This window comes from Chanodichthys erythropterus, unplaced genomic scaffold (assembly GCF_024489055.1).
Source record: "Chanodichthys erythropterus isolate Z2021 unplaced genomic scaffold, ASM2448905v1 ctg000870_np12, whole genome shotgun sequence".
NCBI classification, from domain to species: Eukaryota; Metazoa; Chordata; class Actinopteri; order Cypriniformes; family Xenocyprididae; genus Chanodichthys; species Chanodichthys erythropterus.
The window spans coordinates 66,039-83,019 of NW_027125668.1; the positions used below are offsets into that span (position 1 = coordinate 66,039).

At 38.0% G+C, this 16,981-nt stretch overlaps 1 protein-coding gene across 1 annotated transcript; it reads right to left on the minus strand.

Moving 5' to 3' along the window:
* Positions 1 to 6,329: 6,329 nt before the first annotated feature.
* On the minus strand, positions 6,330 to 16,747 carry LOC137016394 (oocyte zinc finger protein XlCOF6-like). Its single transcript, XM_067380779.1, has 2 exons — positions 16,654 to 16,747; positions 6,330 to 7,937 (listed from the first exon to the last, which is right to left on the minus strand). Exons 1-2 carry the CDS (start codon positions 16,745 to 16,747, stop codon positions 6,472 to 6,474), a joined length of 1,560 nt encoding a protein of 519 aa, XP_067236880.1. The 3' UTR covers positions 6,330 to 6,471.
* Positions 16,748 to 16,981: the final 234 nt, after the last annotated feature.

Sequence of the window (16,981 nt, forward strand, 5' to 3'; positions counted from 1 at the left end):
TCAATGTAACCGGCTTGTCACCGACTGCTGTTGCGTTTCTCTCTGCATTGTGTCTGATAAATGCAATTTCTACTTCTGAAGTGCTTCTTTTTATACAGAACACTGATTTCTCACATAATGCAGTGAAGCAGCCCATGTATAGAGTGAATTATCAACCATCGATATCAACCAATTCAGCAATAAATGATTAATAAGAGTAATGTTATGAAAATATAATTTCTGATGGAATTCCATTCATGAACACTTGTTAAGTCAAATGAATTACATTTTATCATGAACTGAGACAGTTTTATCTTTAACATCTTTATTGTTTTTGTCTTAAGAAAAGAACAATAGATAAAAATAAGATAATATTGAAATCTTATGGAATTCCTTTTAAAATTGTTTATTTGAATATGCATGTCATTTGACATAAGTGTTAAGCTGGGCTAGAGTTTAAAGTTAGATGAATGAAATTATGTTAAAGTCTATGAAAATGCATAAGCCCTGAATGCCTAAGAGTCTGTCTGTCTCATTCAAAGTCAGCTAAATGCTGCTATCTAAACTTATGAGGTAAAAAGCTATTTATAGTAGAGCACAATGCTCCAAAAGAAAATCATATAGGGATGTTAAAAGAAATGAGTGCCATTTGAGGGCAATTTGTTGTTAAATTTGACAAAGTAAAACTCAATGAATTTAAAGAGGTCTTTAAATACAGACCTTGACTGATAGAAGTGACATTTTTGACTAGTAATGACCAGTAACTTTTTTTCCAATCATTAGTCTCCACCATGATACAGGGCCGATGGCTCCGGTCACAGATGTAGCAGAACATCACACTGAATGGACGATTGTGAGAACTAAATTCACTAAGTATAATCTCAGCACTGATATGTTGCTGCTTTGAAGATGTCTAATGGATTTTAGTGATTAAATATTGCTGTTATTATCCTGTCTCCCTGTTTGAACATTATCATCATGAATACACCTTTCCTAAGTTCCAGAAAACACCTGATACTGTTGAAGAAAACTGTCAGAGATTTCATGATGGGAAAGAGCGGTAACCAGTGTGCATGAGGTGATTTCTCAATGACGGGTAAGATCCTCTTTGGCCAGACAGGGGACAACCTAAGGCAGGGGGTTACCGCCACCACTGGGCATCTACCCTGATTAGGGTGACCACCCGTCCCGCTTTGCATTGTACCGCACAGCAATTTAACTCTTTGTTCCGCACGTCGCATATTGAGAAAATGTCCCGCATTTTCTTCAGTCTGTTCCGACGAGCATACAGCAGCCTGCTGGAGCAATTGTGTAGTGATCATGTTCTCCAACAGAGGGGCTATGCAGCTACACTTGGTCGCGCGTGTACGCGCCGCTACTTCATGAGGAACGTAATCTGGATCTGGACCTGAGCAAAGCGCCATTATCGTCAATTATCAAAATAAACATCGTTATCAGTTTCAAGGTTAGCAACATACTAACTATTCAAACTGTTTGTATGTTTTATAACAGGGCCTCAACAGGGTGCGAGATTGTTTTGCACAATTTTAAACGTCCAAAAAAGTTCTGCAGTCAATTTCCTCTTAACTACATGGTGAAGGTACACTCAGATATGAATAAATAAAAAATAAAATAAAATAATACACATACTTTGTGCTTAAAATAATTCTAAAATGCAAAATAATAGTTAAAATTAGTTAAAAGTTAAAACAGTTGTAGCCTAATTTCTGTACAGTAGCTAAAAACAGCATGTGAAAATTAAAATATTAAATTCAATAATGTTAAAACATATTTGTTAAATATTTATCTTCTTATAGGCCTATTTATGTTTTATTTTTGAAATGTAATATGTTTTTGTAAAGTCACACGAATGTTAGGCTATAACAGTATTGTTTAGAACTGCTTTCACAGTGGTTACTATTAATCGTGTAAAAGTTTTTTTGGTTGTATTTAAACCAGAGCAAAAATTCCTAATAATAAAACTAAATCATAATTATTCATGTAATAATAGCCTATAAGGAACCCACAACAATTAAAAACAAAAACATTAAAAAATGTATTGTCCCTGTTTTTTAAATAGATAGTAACAAATGAGATTTTTGTTCACCTAAAATAGGAAATGTCCCCAGTTTTCATTTCAGAAATCTGGTCACCTAATTCAAAAATAGTTATCTGCATGATGCCAATGATATTTAATTTAAATGACATGTAAAATAAAGACATGTTATGTTACATTGTGATGTAATGGTGTTTTCTGGAAGGGACTAAAAAACAAAGTATTTTTATCAGCTGAAAGGCAGAATACAAATGTTGTTATTAAGTCCATGGCCGCCGTCAACCCCTGACCCGCCATGGCCGCCCACGACCCCTGACCCTGACCCTGGCCCCTGACACCGGACCCGGTCTGGGCTCAGAGACTTGTCCTGGAGACCTCCGGTGATGTCCGTCCCTCTCCCTGCACTGGCGTGAGGTCTCCAGGACGCCCAACCCCCCTCTCAGTTGTTACATCTATGGCGCGAGGTCGCACCTACCGGGAGGGGGAGGTACTGTCATATATCCCGTGTGTCCCGGACTCCATTTCCCACAATCCTCCTGTTCTCCACACCTGCACTCACTTCCCTCACCATCTCCCCATCATCACAGATCATCTTCACCTGGACCTCCTCGTCAGCACTAATGTCTTTTCTAATGTTAATGTTACCTATGTTTGGATGTTGTCTCTTTCGTTGTACCAATAAAACCTGTTTGCTGGTGGAAGTCCGTGAATCCTTCGTCTCTACAACAGCTAAACATAACAATGTCTTTATATTACACACCATATGCGCTGCTTTCATTGACGCTCTCTCTTTCTCGGAGATCGCGCTGCCCCCTTTGTTACAGAACACATGCAACTTTCATCCCTCAAAATAGCCATATTTGAGAACTCAAACCATTTGTATCTCTAGATATAGATGTAGGTCATTTAACATTTCTATCATAAAACAATTGGCTGATATTAAATAATTAGCAACCTCATCTCACCTCGCTCTCTTCAATGCTAAACTGGTGGAATACATGCTCTACGGAATACATGCTCTATGGAATACATGCTCTACGGTAAGCCCGCCTGCTTTGATTTGATTGGCCATCTCAGTCATTTTGACACTGATGAGCGCTGTTAGACCACTGAGGCAGACCAGCAAAAAAACAAAAATACCTTGTAAACCGTTTGTCATCCTAACATCAAACAGAGACGTACGTAACTTATGTGGTATAGGCTATTATTTACTTTTACGGTGCTGGCCAGATGACATTTTTCAAAAAATGCCTTTGAACTAAGTGCCTAAGCCAAATATTGTGTCCAAGACAGATGATAAGGGGCAGCCAGTGAATTTGGGTCTTTAAACTGCTCCTTCAACTACACATTCAAAAACACTCAGTCGAGCTCTCTTACATTCACTGTCTGTTTAGGCTTGCTTAGTACCAATCTACAGAACCTCTGTACAAATCACCATGGTACACATTATGCTATCATTAACTTATTTAATATTTAGTACATATGCATGAGGTGTGAAACAAGAAGGACATAACCTTTCAAAAATTAAAAAACATGCAAATATCACGGTTGCTGCAGTTTTTGCAGTACTCTGTGGCTGGCTTGTCAATAGTGCGGTATTGCAATATTGCAGTTATTGTGAGAGCCGTAATCTTTTGAGTTAAATAGAAACTGTTCCATAATTCCTGGGGGGTGGGATGGTGGAGTGGTTAACCACCAAACCGTGTAATTTGTTGCTTCTTCACCACAGTAAGAAACAATCCCATACCATCACACCCAAACTCTCCCATCATCTGAGTTTAAAAATAAATCACTAGTATTCGCTGGGTCACATGACCACAAATGATAAGATTACTTCCTCTCAGTGACCATTGCATGTACCCTTCACTAATAGGCCCTTAGTAAAGGGATTCAGTTTTTCACTTTTGTTTGAAACACTAATGGCGTCCTTTTCTCAAAGTGCCCTTCAAGGGCTCAAATATGCCATTTGGAATTTGCCCTTGAATATGCGCCTAATAGCGAACCTTTATCGAGGTTAATGTCAGAGAGAGCGGCTATGTCAGACAGATAATCCTCTTCATGTTAAATTATTGCGATGCGTCTGCACATAGGTAATTCTTCAGGTTTTAAGCTTTGGATATTATTTTTGTCAAAATGAAACGTTGGTTAACAACGCAGGAAGGCCAGCGGAGGGGAGCTGAGACGCACCATCATCATGCCTTTGCAGTATGATGCAGGAGCAGCACGTGCTATTGTGCTTTCACAGATGCCAGGTTTGCAGTGCGCAACTGATCTGAGGCTGTTTAACACAAACACAACATTTACTTATTTTTATTTTAAATCCAAATGTTGTTACTGAACATGGCTTGTCAGCATTGTGATTCTCTTTGTATACTCTATATTTCATAGATGTCACGTTTAAATGTTTTATTAAATTCATTACTTTATATTTATGTAAACAGGGTTCCCACTCTAAGCCAAATGTCAAATTCCCTGACTTTTCCTTGACTTTCACAAACTAAAAAGCTGTATTTCCATGACCTATAATGAATGGACTGAGCAGATGAAAAACAGCCACAAACAGTATTTTTCAAACTTTATTTACTTATTCACAGTTGTTTTATTACAAATCTAACTTAAACACATACACACTACTTTTTTTCTTTTATTTGTTAAATGGACTGATACTATTCTACAGAAATTAATTGTTTTCAGAGGTTAAACACAAGGCTTTTGTTTGTGATCAAGTTCATTCTTCACATTTAGTTTTGCAGACCGTGTTAGACTGTTTGACTGAGCAATCAATGTAAGATTGCCTACACTTTGTGCCTTTAATGCAAGGTCATCAGCAGATTGCTCCATAGCTGAGGCATCCTCCTGGAGGTCTGTTCTCCTTTTCTTCAGCTCATCAATCTCATCAGAGTTTTCCTTTTCACGTTTAGTTTTTCTGCTCCTTGAGTTATCAATTCCCCCTACTGACCTAAAATGACCCACACTTTCCCTCATGTTTTCAACCTTGACTGAAAAACTTCGCTCTACGGAATTTCCATGCAAGAGCATTAGGAGGAGTGCCACAACATTCCACAGTGTTTCGTACACCTTTTCTCTTGCTTTTTTATAGAATAGGGTATCTACCTGACCTGTGACAGGATTGAAGTCAGTGAAATCTGCCCTTCTCTTCAGCAATCTTATTGATGAACTTCCTGTACTGTTTGAGAATATCAATCGCACTCATTTTCTTCTACTTGTTTGGTCTCAGTGAGCAGTTTGAGGATGTTTTTCAACTTGTTGATGCATGATGAATCTTTATTGCTTGCCATCCTCCCCTGGATCATGCTGCACACAAGTGGAAATTTTTCTTGTGATTTCCCTGCAAGTGTCAGTAAGCACTTTCTGCAAACCATCCTGAACTCCAGCACTCTCTTCTCACTAATCTTCTGTGATGACACCAGTTCCTTCAGCATTTTGTCTGCAGAAAACCCTCACATGAATTTTAGTTGCATGAATGAGATTGTTTTTGTCTGTGCCATCTATTGACATCAGTTTTAATACTGTGTTTGCATTAGCAATCATATCAGGCTTGATAAAATGATCCATAATTGACCTGTTTGATTAGGTTCCAGGATTTCCAGGATTAGGGAATTTGCCTGCCTCTATTGCATTCACATATTTAAGTTCGTCAATATATTGATCATTCCCTCTGTAATTGGGACATTCTCTACCCATCTTGTTTTAAAGAATTTGAGTGGCATAAGAGGAGATGTTTGTCCGACAGCTTTAGCATAAATTTAGCAACAAACTAAAATCCCTTATATTCCATGACTTGGACAAAAAATATAAAATTTCCTGACTTTCAATGTGTGGAATAGAAATTTTAAAATTCCACGACCCATGGGAACCCTGTATGAACTAATACTTTTAAATATATATATTATGTTGCTCACGCAAGTGGAAAAATATTAAAACATAAGCTTTATGTTTAAAGCCATGATTGGTAATGTGTTTGTAACGGCCCCTAATTTTATTTATTTATTTGCCAAACAACGGTAATTTTCTTTAAACCTGCCAGTTACGGAGACTGTCTGTGGAACTACTTCCCAGTGGTGTAAAGTATTTGAGTAAATGCAGTTAGTAACTGTACTTAAGTATCTTTTTGGCTACTTTGTATCAAGATATTAGCAACTTTTACTCTTTACCTGACACAAGTAAACAAGTAAATGTATGTTTTACTCCAATACTTACATTTTGCATGGCACCTAATATTTCTGCAGCAGTTTCTGCTATAAAAAAGGCATTGTAGGTATTATATCTTCTATGTTTGCCTTTACGCACACAAACTTGCCAACAAGGCTACTTTACATGAATGCAAGTGCATTAGCAGTTAGTTGTGAATCTCAGGTGTTTGATTTAGGAGATGAGGCAGATAAGGTATCTGTGCTTTTATTCAAGTATGATTTTCAGGTACTCTTTACACCTCTGCTCTTTCCAGAGTGACAATGTCTAAAACAGCTCTCTTTTGAGTGAATCCTCATGTGCTCCTTCAGGTTACCCATTAATCTGAAACTCTTACCACACTGATCACACATGAATGGCTTCTCTCCAGTGTGAATTTTCATGTGACAATAAAGTGACGATTTATGTGCGAAACTCTTTCCACACTGATCACATGTGTATGGCTTCTCTCCAGTGTGAATTCTCATGTGAAAATAAAGTGACAATTTATATGCAAAACTCTTTCCACACTGATCACATGTAAAAGGCTTCTCTCCAGTGTGAATATTCATGTGTTCCCTAAGGATCTGTTCCCGTGTAAAGCCATTCCCGCACAGAGTGCAGGTGTAAGGCTTTTCTCCAGTGTGAGTTCTCATGTGGTCTTTAAGGCCTCCTTTTTGACTGAAACTCTGTCCACATTGCTGGCAGGTGTAAGGCTTTTCTCCAGTGTGAATTCTCATGTGTCTTTCAAGGCTTCCTTTTACATTGAAACTCTTTCCACACTGTTGGCAGGCGAATGGGCTTTCTCCAGTGTGAATTCTCATGTGGACTACAAGGTGTCCTTTATGACTGAAACTCTTTCCACACTCTTGACAGGTGTAAGGCTTTTCTCCAGTGTGAATTCTCATGTGTCTTTCAAGGCTTCCTTTTACATTGAAACTCTTTCCACACTGTTGGCAGGCGAATGGGCTTTCTCCAGTGTGAATTCTCATGTGGACTACAAGGTGTCCTTTATGACTGAAACTCTTTCCACACTCTTGACAGGTATGACGCTTTTCTCCAGTGTGAATTCTCATGTGTGCTGTAAGGTTACCTTTCTCACTGAAACTCTTTCCACATTGTTGGCAGATGTAAGGCTTTTCTCCAGTGTGAATTTGCATGTGGTATTTAAGGCTTCCTTTTTGTTTGAAACTCTTTCCACACTCTTGACAGGTGTAAGGCTTTTCTCCTTTGTGAATTCTCAAGTGGATTTCAAGTTTTCCTTTTTCACTGAAACTCTGTCCACACTGTACGCAGGCGAACGGACTCTCTACATTGTGAATTTTCATGTGAACTTCAAGGTTTCCTTTTTGAATGTAACCCTTTCCACACAGTTGGCAGGTGTAAGGTTTTTCTCCAGTGTGAGTTCTCATGTGGACTTTAAGGCTTCCCTTTTGACTGAAGCTCTTTCCACATTGCCGGCAAGAAAAGGGTTTCTCTCCAGTGTGAATTCTCAAGTGGACTTGAAGGTTTTTATGTCGATCAAAACTCTTTCCACACTGTTGGCAGGTGAAATATCTTTTAGTTCCTGTCTTTTGAACTCTTTTTAGTGAGGAAGTCTTTTTAGCCAGCGTTGACCTTTCCCCAGTCATAAAATCATGTTTATCATAATGTTCTTTCTCTTCTTCCCTTTCATTAAGTTCATGGCTAGCCTCTCTCAGTGCTGTTAGGTCTAGAACAAAAATAGACAAAACAATTTAGACATTTAAAGCATCAAAACTGACAACATGTATGATCTATACCAGGGGTGTCCAAACCTGTTCCTGAAGAGCTACCATCCTGCAGATTTCAGGTCCAATTCCAATCAAACACACCTGAACCAGCTAATCAGGATTTTCAGGGTTCCTTGATAATTACAGCAGGTGTGTTGGAGCAGGGTTGGGACTGAAGTCTGCAAGACGGTAACTCTCCAGGAGCAGGGTTGGACACCCCTGATCTATACCATACCCTATGGATCAGGGATGGGCAGCTTTGGTCCTGGAGGACCTGCATAGTTCGGTTTTATCTCTATTTAAATACATGTGCCTGTAATTTTCAAGCAGTCCTCAAGAATAAGGGTTAAATATTGGGGTTGGGTTAAATTTTGCAGGTGTATTTGATCAAGGATGGAGCTAAACTCTTCAGAATAGTGTCCCTCCCGAACCAGAGTTGCCCATACCGTCTATAGATCTTATACTCAATACACCAGTGGTTTTCAAACCTGGTCCACAGGGACCCACCACTGCACATTTTGTATGTCTCCTGTATTTTTCACATCTGGTTAAGATCATCAGCTTGTTAGAGGAGAGCTGACATTGATAGAGAAATTTGCAGACTACTATTCCTGTTCACCAATAAGGCGAGAACCAGAACTGTTATAAACCTAAATATACTTGAATTAATTAAGTTAATTGAAAAGTCAACTATGCTATTAGTAATAGAAGATATTTGTCATTGTAATGATGTCAGACATAGCACACACTACTGCGGCACGGTTAGCGATCTCACTACAGCCGTTCCGAGCCTAATCTCTTCAAGCGGGCCAGGGCATGGTACGGAGCAATCACACTAGCCAAACAAACTAGACTTTGAGGGTCAAAAGTGCTCACAAGTGTGAGTACACCCTTAATTTTGGTTTAAGACACATTTTGAGAATAATTTGACACAAAACTTTCCACCATTGACAGAATTTTCCTGGTATACGGTAGGGGTGCTTTTACTTATCTGAATCAGTACAAAACCTCCTGATCAAAACACAGAAGCAGCAGCAGCAGGAAGAAGCGATAAAAGCTTTGATCAAGTACATGCAAACTAATGCAATCATCTGTGTTATTTTTCTTGACATATTGCATGTTCAGCTATTCATACAACAAAATCTTCTGGGGTCATTAAAGTTTTGTAATAATCAAAAATGCTGGTGATGGCTGGCAACTTAAAAAAAAAAAAAACAATTAAAAAATTAATACTTATGAGATGTGCTTTCCTTAGCACAAAACTTACATTTTACAGTTATACTGTTACTTGTAAATGTCCAATACTAGCAGAATCTGTCTAGTACTTTACATGTAACTCTCTAAGCTCTTGATTGCTTGAAATCTACTATGGAGCCGACCTGTAGTCAGTTGTCAGTTTTTTATAAAATAAACTATAAAAGGACTTTTTTAAATGCTTGAATATGTGCCACGCATCATGACCATAAACAATAATTAATCAGCTCCCATGATTACACATAAAACCTCAACATGATCTAAATCAGGGGTTTTCAGTAGGGATGTACACCAGTATTGGGCCGATACCAAGCTCATATACTTGTACACGTACTCGTAAAATACCCCCGATACCAAAGAGCGCTAGAGAGCAGCTCATGGTGTAGGACGTGTTTTCAATTAGCTCCATCACACTTGTTGAAATGAATAATTTAAAACTTTGTTGCTCTTGCTAAATTTGATCACTCAACATGATTAACATGCTGATGATAAATAAATCTAAAAAGACTGTCAAAAAGGCTCGTCCTCGTCAGCCGACACAGTGGAGGGCACTCTAGCAAGTTTATCAAAAGAATGTGCCTCTGAAGTCCAAGGTAACGGATTTAGAGGCCAGATATCATTGACAAATTATCAAGATAGCTGGTTTTTCTGAGGAACATCGAGAAGGGCAACCCCACACAATTTTGTCTCTGGCCTATTGCCTTCACTGATCGGGAGAAGATCATTTTCCGCGTGACAAAGGCTTGACCGAGCTCACCGCATTGGCCCCATTGTGAACAACAGACCGCAAGTTATGATTGCCAGGATACATCATGATACAATTAAGACTAAGATACTGCGGCTCGCCCGTAACCAAAGCCCCACTCTCTTTTGATGGGAGTCATATCAGTATCTTTCCGGACTTTCCAGCAGAGGTGTCTTCCCAACGCAAACTGCTTGACGGTCCACGGGAGAAACTAAAGCCCAGATTTTAGCTCGCCGACAGGTTTTGAGAAATCGCCGACAAATGCCCGAAATCACAGGCAAATCGGTGCTCGTTCACGCGAGTGACAATCACGCCAGTGTGAATGAGCAAAGACGCGATCTGAGAGAATCGCACTTGAACGGCAGCTCGCCGACACCCGTGAGATATTTGGCATGCTAAATATCTGGACCTGTCGGCGATTCAAAATCCTGCTGTGTGAAAAAGTGTTCACTGACTGGAAAACTACATCGGCGATGACCGACAGCCAATGAGAGAGCAAGATACAGAGCAGCGTAGGAGAGTTCGGGGAGGGAATTCTATCAAACGGAAACAAAACACAAACATTTGCTTGACCATCCGCAACAGCAGCACATTGAAAAGTTATTTATTTAGTCTCCAACTGTCTTTGCAGAACACACAATCCACAGTCTCTCCAAACATGTCCTCCTCCACATATTCTTCTTTTATTTATGTTGTTTTCTGCTTTTTGCAAATCAGCACACAGGCAATTCATATTTCAAGCTTTCCTTGCGGGCTACTATTTTTAATAATAATCCCACCGTGTGTCTCAATCAGCTCCCTAGTTCAGTAGCTTCAGGGCACTGATGAGGGTATCAGCCACATTCACTTTCATTATATACTGAATTCACTACCTAGGGAGCTAGGGAGCTGATTCTTGAAACGCAGGGCCAGTCTCACATGAGAACTCCGGTCTTGAACGCGTGATATCGCATTGTTTCCTTGTCACGTCTCACGTGTGTTTGGTTGTAGATACGTAGTTTGCGTGCCAGACAGAGTTGTCGGCGATTCTTCCTATTGTAAAGTCACACAGTGTGAAACCTTCTGTCTCCGATCCCAATCGTGCAGTTTGAACACAGCAACGACTGAATGCTGGCCAAGATAGTCATGCAGTGTGAAAAGAACAGTGACCCGACTACTTTTGAAAATCGTGCAGTCTGAACTCGGCTTAAGGGGCTAAAGGAATAAAATATGGCCTGTTGTACCCTGTACATCATGGTAGGACTTAATTCCTAGGCTGCTGACCGGCTCTGCATAATCCATACATTATATATATATATATATATATATATATATATACACACACACACATAAATATATATATATATATATATATATATATACACACACACACACACACACACACATATATATACATATATATATACATATATATATATACACACATACATACATACATATATACATACACATATATATACATATATATACATACATATATATACATACATATACATACATATATATACATACATATATATACATACATATACATACATATATATACATACATATATATACATACATATACATACACATATACATACATATACATACATACATATACATACATATACATACATACATATACATACATATACATACATACATATACATACATATATATACATACATATACATACATATATATACATACATATACATACATACATATACATACATACATATATATATACATACATATACATACATACATACATATACATACATACATATACATACATATATATATATACATATATATATATATACATACATACATATACATACATATATATATACATACATACATACATACATACATACATATATATATATATACATACATACATACATATATATATATATACATACATATACATACATTATATATATATATATGTGACTTATATTTAATAATAGCGCCTATTTTTACAATTAATTTAGATGTTTTTGAGAGATGCGAGCTCCAGGGCATCAGCGGCCATTCAGGGGCTTTCATGTAAGCGCAGAGAACAGCTTCATCTCGGGCAGTGCTTCGGGATTTACCACTGACACTTATAGTGGTTAAACATGAGACATAATTCAATTTGAGTACATATAAAACGGCAATCTTTGGTCTTATTAATCTATTATTTGTTCCACAGCAAGTCAAATTGTGCTATTGTGCTTATAAACCCAACCGCCAGATGTCAGCGTTATCTCAGAACGTAAACTGACACATAGCCGGAGAAGCGCTAGGTGCATCAATAGCGTTAAGCTCCCAGGTATACTCCGTGCGGACGGTGCTCGTGCAACAACGCAAGCAGGAAAGAAGAGTCCACTAAGTGACAATACGCACAGTACTGAGCACAATGTGCAGTCGAAGAAGAATGAGTAAAAAGAGCGATTCAAAAACAAGAAGAGTAAACTCAAGAGGCATGCTCTTCTTCCATCATTTTTGATTCCTGTTATCTTGGTGTATCTTCTGAACTATGTTACAATGGTGGATGCACTATTTTTCTTCTCCGATCCTGCCCGACGAATGTCCCATTGATGAAACAAGTCTGGTAAAGAGTATAGAAAAATTTGTATTGCGCATGTGTCGAACTCGGGTCATCTGCACGCATCCGCATCCGCATCCATTTAGTATACTTTGAAGGATGTGCGGACACGACAGGGCGCGGAAAGTGAAGTATACCCGGGGGCTTTAGCATCAGATTGACAAGAGTCAGTTGTTTGCAAAATAGGACCATGTTATATAATCCAAAACTCTGGAAACTCACTGAATCTGCCAATGCCATCCGCACTCCTGAGAGGTGTTTGATAGAATGTGATAAGTACTGGCACGTTTTTCTCTCAATAACAAAATAAACAGACAACAAAAAATGAAAGTGGTGGTAGCATAAAGAAAGCATCTGATCATAGCGATGTGGATATGTTCTCAACAAGCTCTGTTGTGATTTGGATCATGTGTCAAACTGCCAACGGCTGAAATCACGTGACTTTGGCGCTACGAACAGCAGATTCGACATACATTGATTCATTTATGCTCCGAAGCTTTCCTGAAGCAGTGGTTTGAAATCGGCCATCACTAAATAATAGGGATGTCCCGATCACGTTTTTTTGCCCTCGAGAAAAAAGAATAAAGAAGTATAAAAAAACAGATCCAGGAACAGTGCTTTTCAGGTTTTTCAGGTATTTGGTTTTCAAATAGTAATCAAATATAAAATATCACTGCATATTATCTTTACTGTATAAAATAAATAAAGATTAATCATTATTGAAGTTACAAAAACCATTCAGTCAAGAGCAGTGAGTAATTTTCTTGTTATTTTGTTGTTTGATTTAACATTAAATACAGCAGGCAGCAGGAATAGTTGTTTTCCCCTTTAAGACATGCACGATCCAGTACATATAGCCTACTGTTCCACATGCGCTGTCTTTCTCGGTTAATATACGTTCACTTAAGACATAACCGACTATGTTTGCTAGGATACCGGCGAGGACGGGTATGTTGACACACTTTTGTATGAATGTGGTCATTGTTGCCGAAGCGCAAGGCACGGAAAGAGAACTCAGTATTTGCGCGCTGACTGGAATAAGCGTGTGCGCGCTTCGGGATGAGCGCACAGAAATCTTCTCACAGCGTCGTGCGAGTTCTCTTTCGCGTCTTGTTCTTTAAGGTTTAAATCAGCAAGGCTTGGAAACGAGTTAGTTTAAATACAGACAGCAACGCAGCAACGTGTGTCAACACCCGGGTGATGACGGCGTAAATGACTGGACATTAGAGCAGACTGCACTCGTAGTTAACAGTTTACAAAGAGTGACTGTTTTGTCCACGCTTTCTGATTATCAAAGGTTGTAACGTTTTGCGCATCCATCGACTGAAACATACATTATCTGAACTCTGTCTGTATTCCACGTTGCTATTTTAAACAAACCATATTAACTATTGTGATGTTGGCCATGTGATACTTGGCCTCCCTGATCGGGAGGTACTGTCCGATTCCGATCGAGTCTGAAGCTACATTTTTTTTTGGCGCTACAAATATATTCTCGTCTTTCGCTTTATAATATTAATATTGAACCACTGTACTCACATGGACCAATTTAAATATGATTGTAGTACCTTTATGGATCTTGAGAGAGGAAGTGTCATTGCTCCCTATGCAGGCCTCACTGAGCCATCAGATTTCAACAACTAAAATATCTTCATTTGTGTTCTGAAGATTAATGAAGGTCTTGCGGGTGTGGGACGGCATGAGGCAGTAATTAATGACACAATTTTCATTTTTGGGTGAAATAACCGTTTAATTCCAGTTTTTATAAATCTGATATTTCTGATTTTACAAGCCACCAGTCCATTTGTTTTGAGATGTTTTTACTCAAATTCAGTTGCGCCAAACCTGCTGTAACTATAGCCATTGATTAGCTGGGAGAATAGTGAAATTGCACCCTCTAGTGGATGACTACCGCATTTGACAGTAAAATCGGGTGCTCGCACCCCCTAGGGGCCCCACAGGTAGAAAACCCCTGATCTAAGGGTGCTTTCACACCTGCGCTTGAGATGTGAAAGCAACCGACCCAGTTAACGGACCAACCAACCAAATTATATCATTTTCACAACGGAAAATATTATATAAAAATCAGTAATGTCTGATTCTGTGAGTGAGCACATTATTTACATTATCTGAAAGCCAACGCATCGCCTCTGGTGTGTAATTACACTTCTCCGTGCGAGAATGCTGTCCCGACGAAGTCTCAATTCCCTGCCTTCTGCTTTAATATAAAATTCAAATGGTCTCTCTCGACAGACACACGGACAACAGGTCGCCTACTAGACAGCGCTGGGAAATCCAGAGATGGAGAGAGAGAAAGAGCGCGGGTTTGAATTTGCCGCAGCAAATATGAATTAACTGCATGGGAGAGTTGACGAGTAAAGTGTTTGTGTGTGTCTCGACAGTTACAAATAAAGCTACAATAAACTCATGGAGCGAACTTTGTCAATCATTATTTTGATGGATGACGCAGAGAAAATTCTGACCAATAAGAGGACAGTTTTACTCCCATGTGACTTACTCCAACGCATTTTGGCACGCTTTGAAATTTTGCCATGTGAAAGCGAACCGAACCAAGAAAAAAAAGTAACATTGTAACAAATTTAGTCCCTGTTTCGGAACAAAACAAGCGATCCACAGGTGTGAAAACACCCCAAATTTCAAACAAATCCTGTGCCATGGTAACAGCGATCGAGATATCAAAAAAATCTGTTCGTAATTTTACATCAACAAAGTCTTGGGCTACATTCACACCATCAAACCAAATCTGATTTTTGTGCATATCTGATTGAAATCAGATTTAGCAAGTGTGAACTGCAAAATAAATAAATAAATCACATGAAATGCAATTCATACAAATCCATTTCAAGTTACAATCATGTGTGTGGTTTGAAATCCTATTCAAATCACATTTAAAAGCGTATGTAGTTACACACTATAGTAATGAGTTAATAATGCTTAATTATGAAATTAAACCAAACCTTAACCCCACTTTCTGTAGTAACCAAATGTAGTTAAAATTATCAGGAAAATTTAATTCTGAAGTGAACTAATCCTTTAAAAATTATTCAGTTCTTCTTTGAGTGATTACAATGTAATCGTCATCTTAAAATAAAGTAACAAAATAAATTGCCGTTTGTGTTTGACCAGTAGGTGGCACTGTTAGTTAATCGATGTGGTCAGTTTGCCTATATAACAATGACACACAGTTTGGTGTCAACATGCAAAACCATTGCAGAGTTACGGCTTCAGATCATTTTTGGTCATTTTGCAGTTACGTTTTTTGTTTCTCAAGGTACAATGGTACTGTAGAAAAAGCAAATTTCAGGGTTTTGTTTAATTATAGCACAACCATTTTTTTTATGTGTCCTCACAGTGAGCCCATACATACAGTGCGTCAAGCTTGGTAAAAATATCTCATTGCATTTAGGAGTTACACATAAATTCTATATTTATGAGCACATAACAATGACCCATGTCCGACAATGACCCATGTCCCTCATATGGGTTTCTGGGATGACAGCAGAATTTTCATTTTTGGGTCAACTTTCCCTTTAATGTTTATTCACACAAATCCAGTGCTGCTGATTTAATTTGTTAGTTTAACTGAACTTATTTCAGTTTGTATCAGAACTTTTACAGAACATTAAAATGATAACCATGATCATTTTGTCTCAACATGTAATTTTCACACCATTTCATCTATCAGCGCTTATTGATTTCCTGTACCACAAATGACAAGGTGAATATTTTCACTGGTTTCATCAAATATTATCAGTTCACTCTGTTCAAAATGTTTTACACACTTGTCCTGCTGACTTTCCCTCCATATGATGCACACACACACGTACACACATTAAATTATTATTTATAAAAAAAATTCTTTTGCTTGATTTAATGTTCAATTACTGCTGTTTATGTTCAGGTATGTTAAAATGTAAATAAAGCACGTTTGAGCATTAAGATGCTCAAAGTTTTTTGTTTTTCATTGTTCTCTATTCAGAAGTAGATGTTATGATAATAGTTGCACAAAATATCTTTTTATTTCTGTAGAGCTGGACATTTTAGGATCAATAAAACGATGAGAATAAAACCAACCTGTTTGTTCCTCAATATCTTCAGTCTTCATGTCTTCAGTCTCATCTTTAATAATTATCTTCATATCGTCAGTCTCCTCTTTAATAAACTCCATCTGTAAGAAAAGAATAACAAGAGTTAATAGTCTTAAATAACCTGTTAAAAACACTCAAAACTAACACTGTAAATTAAACACTTCATATTTAGAAGTTTATGATCTACATTTGGTATTTAAAGAATTATATATTATATTTAAATGATTACTTTTTGATGAAAACATGATAAGTTAGTTTGTTAGTGTTTGTTGGATTCTCGTTCATGTTTGAGCAGCACGAGTCGTGATTCACTG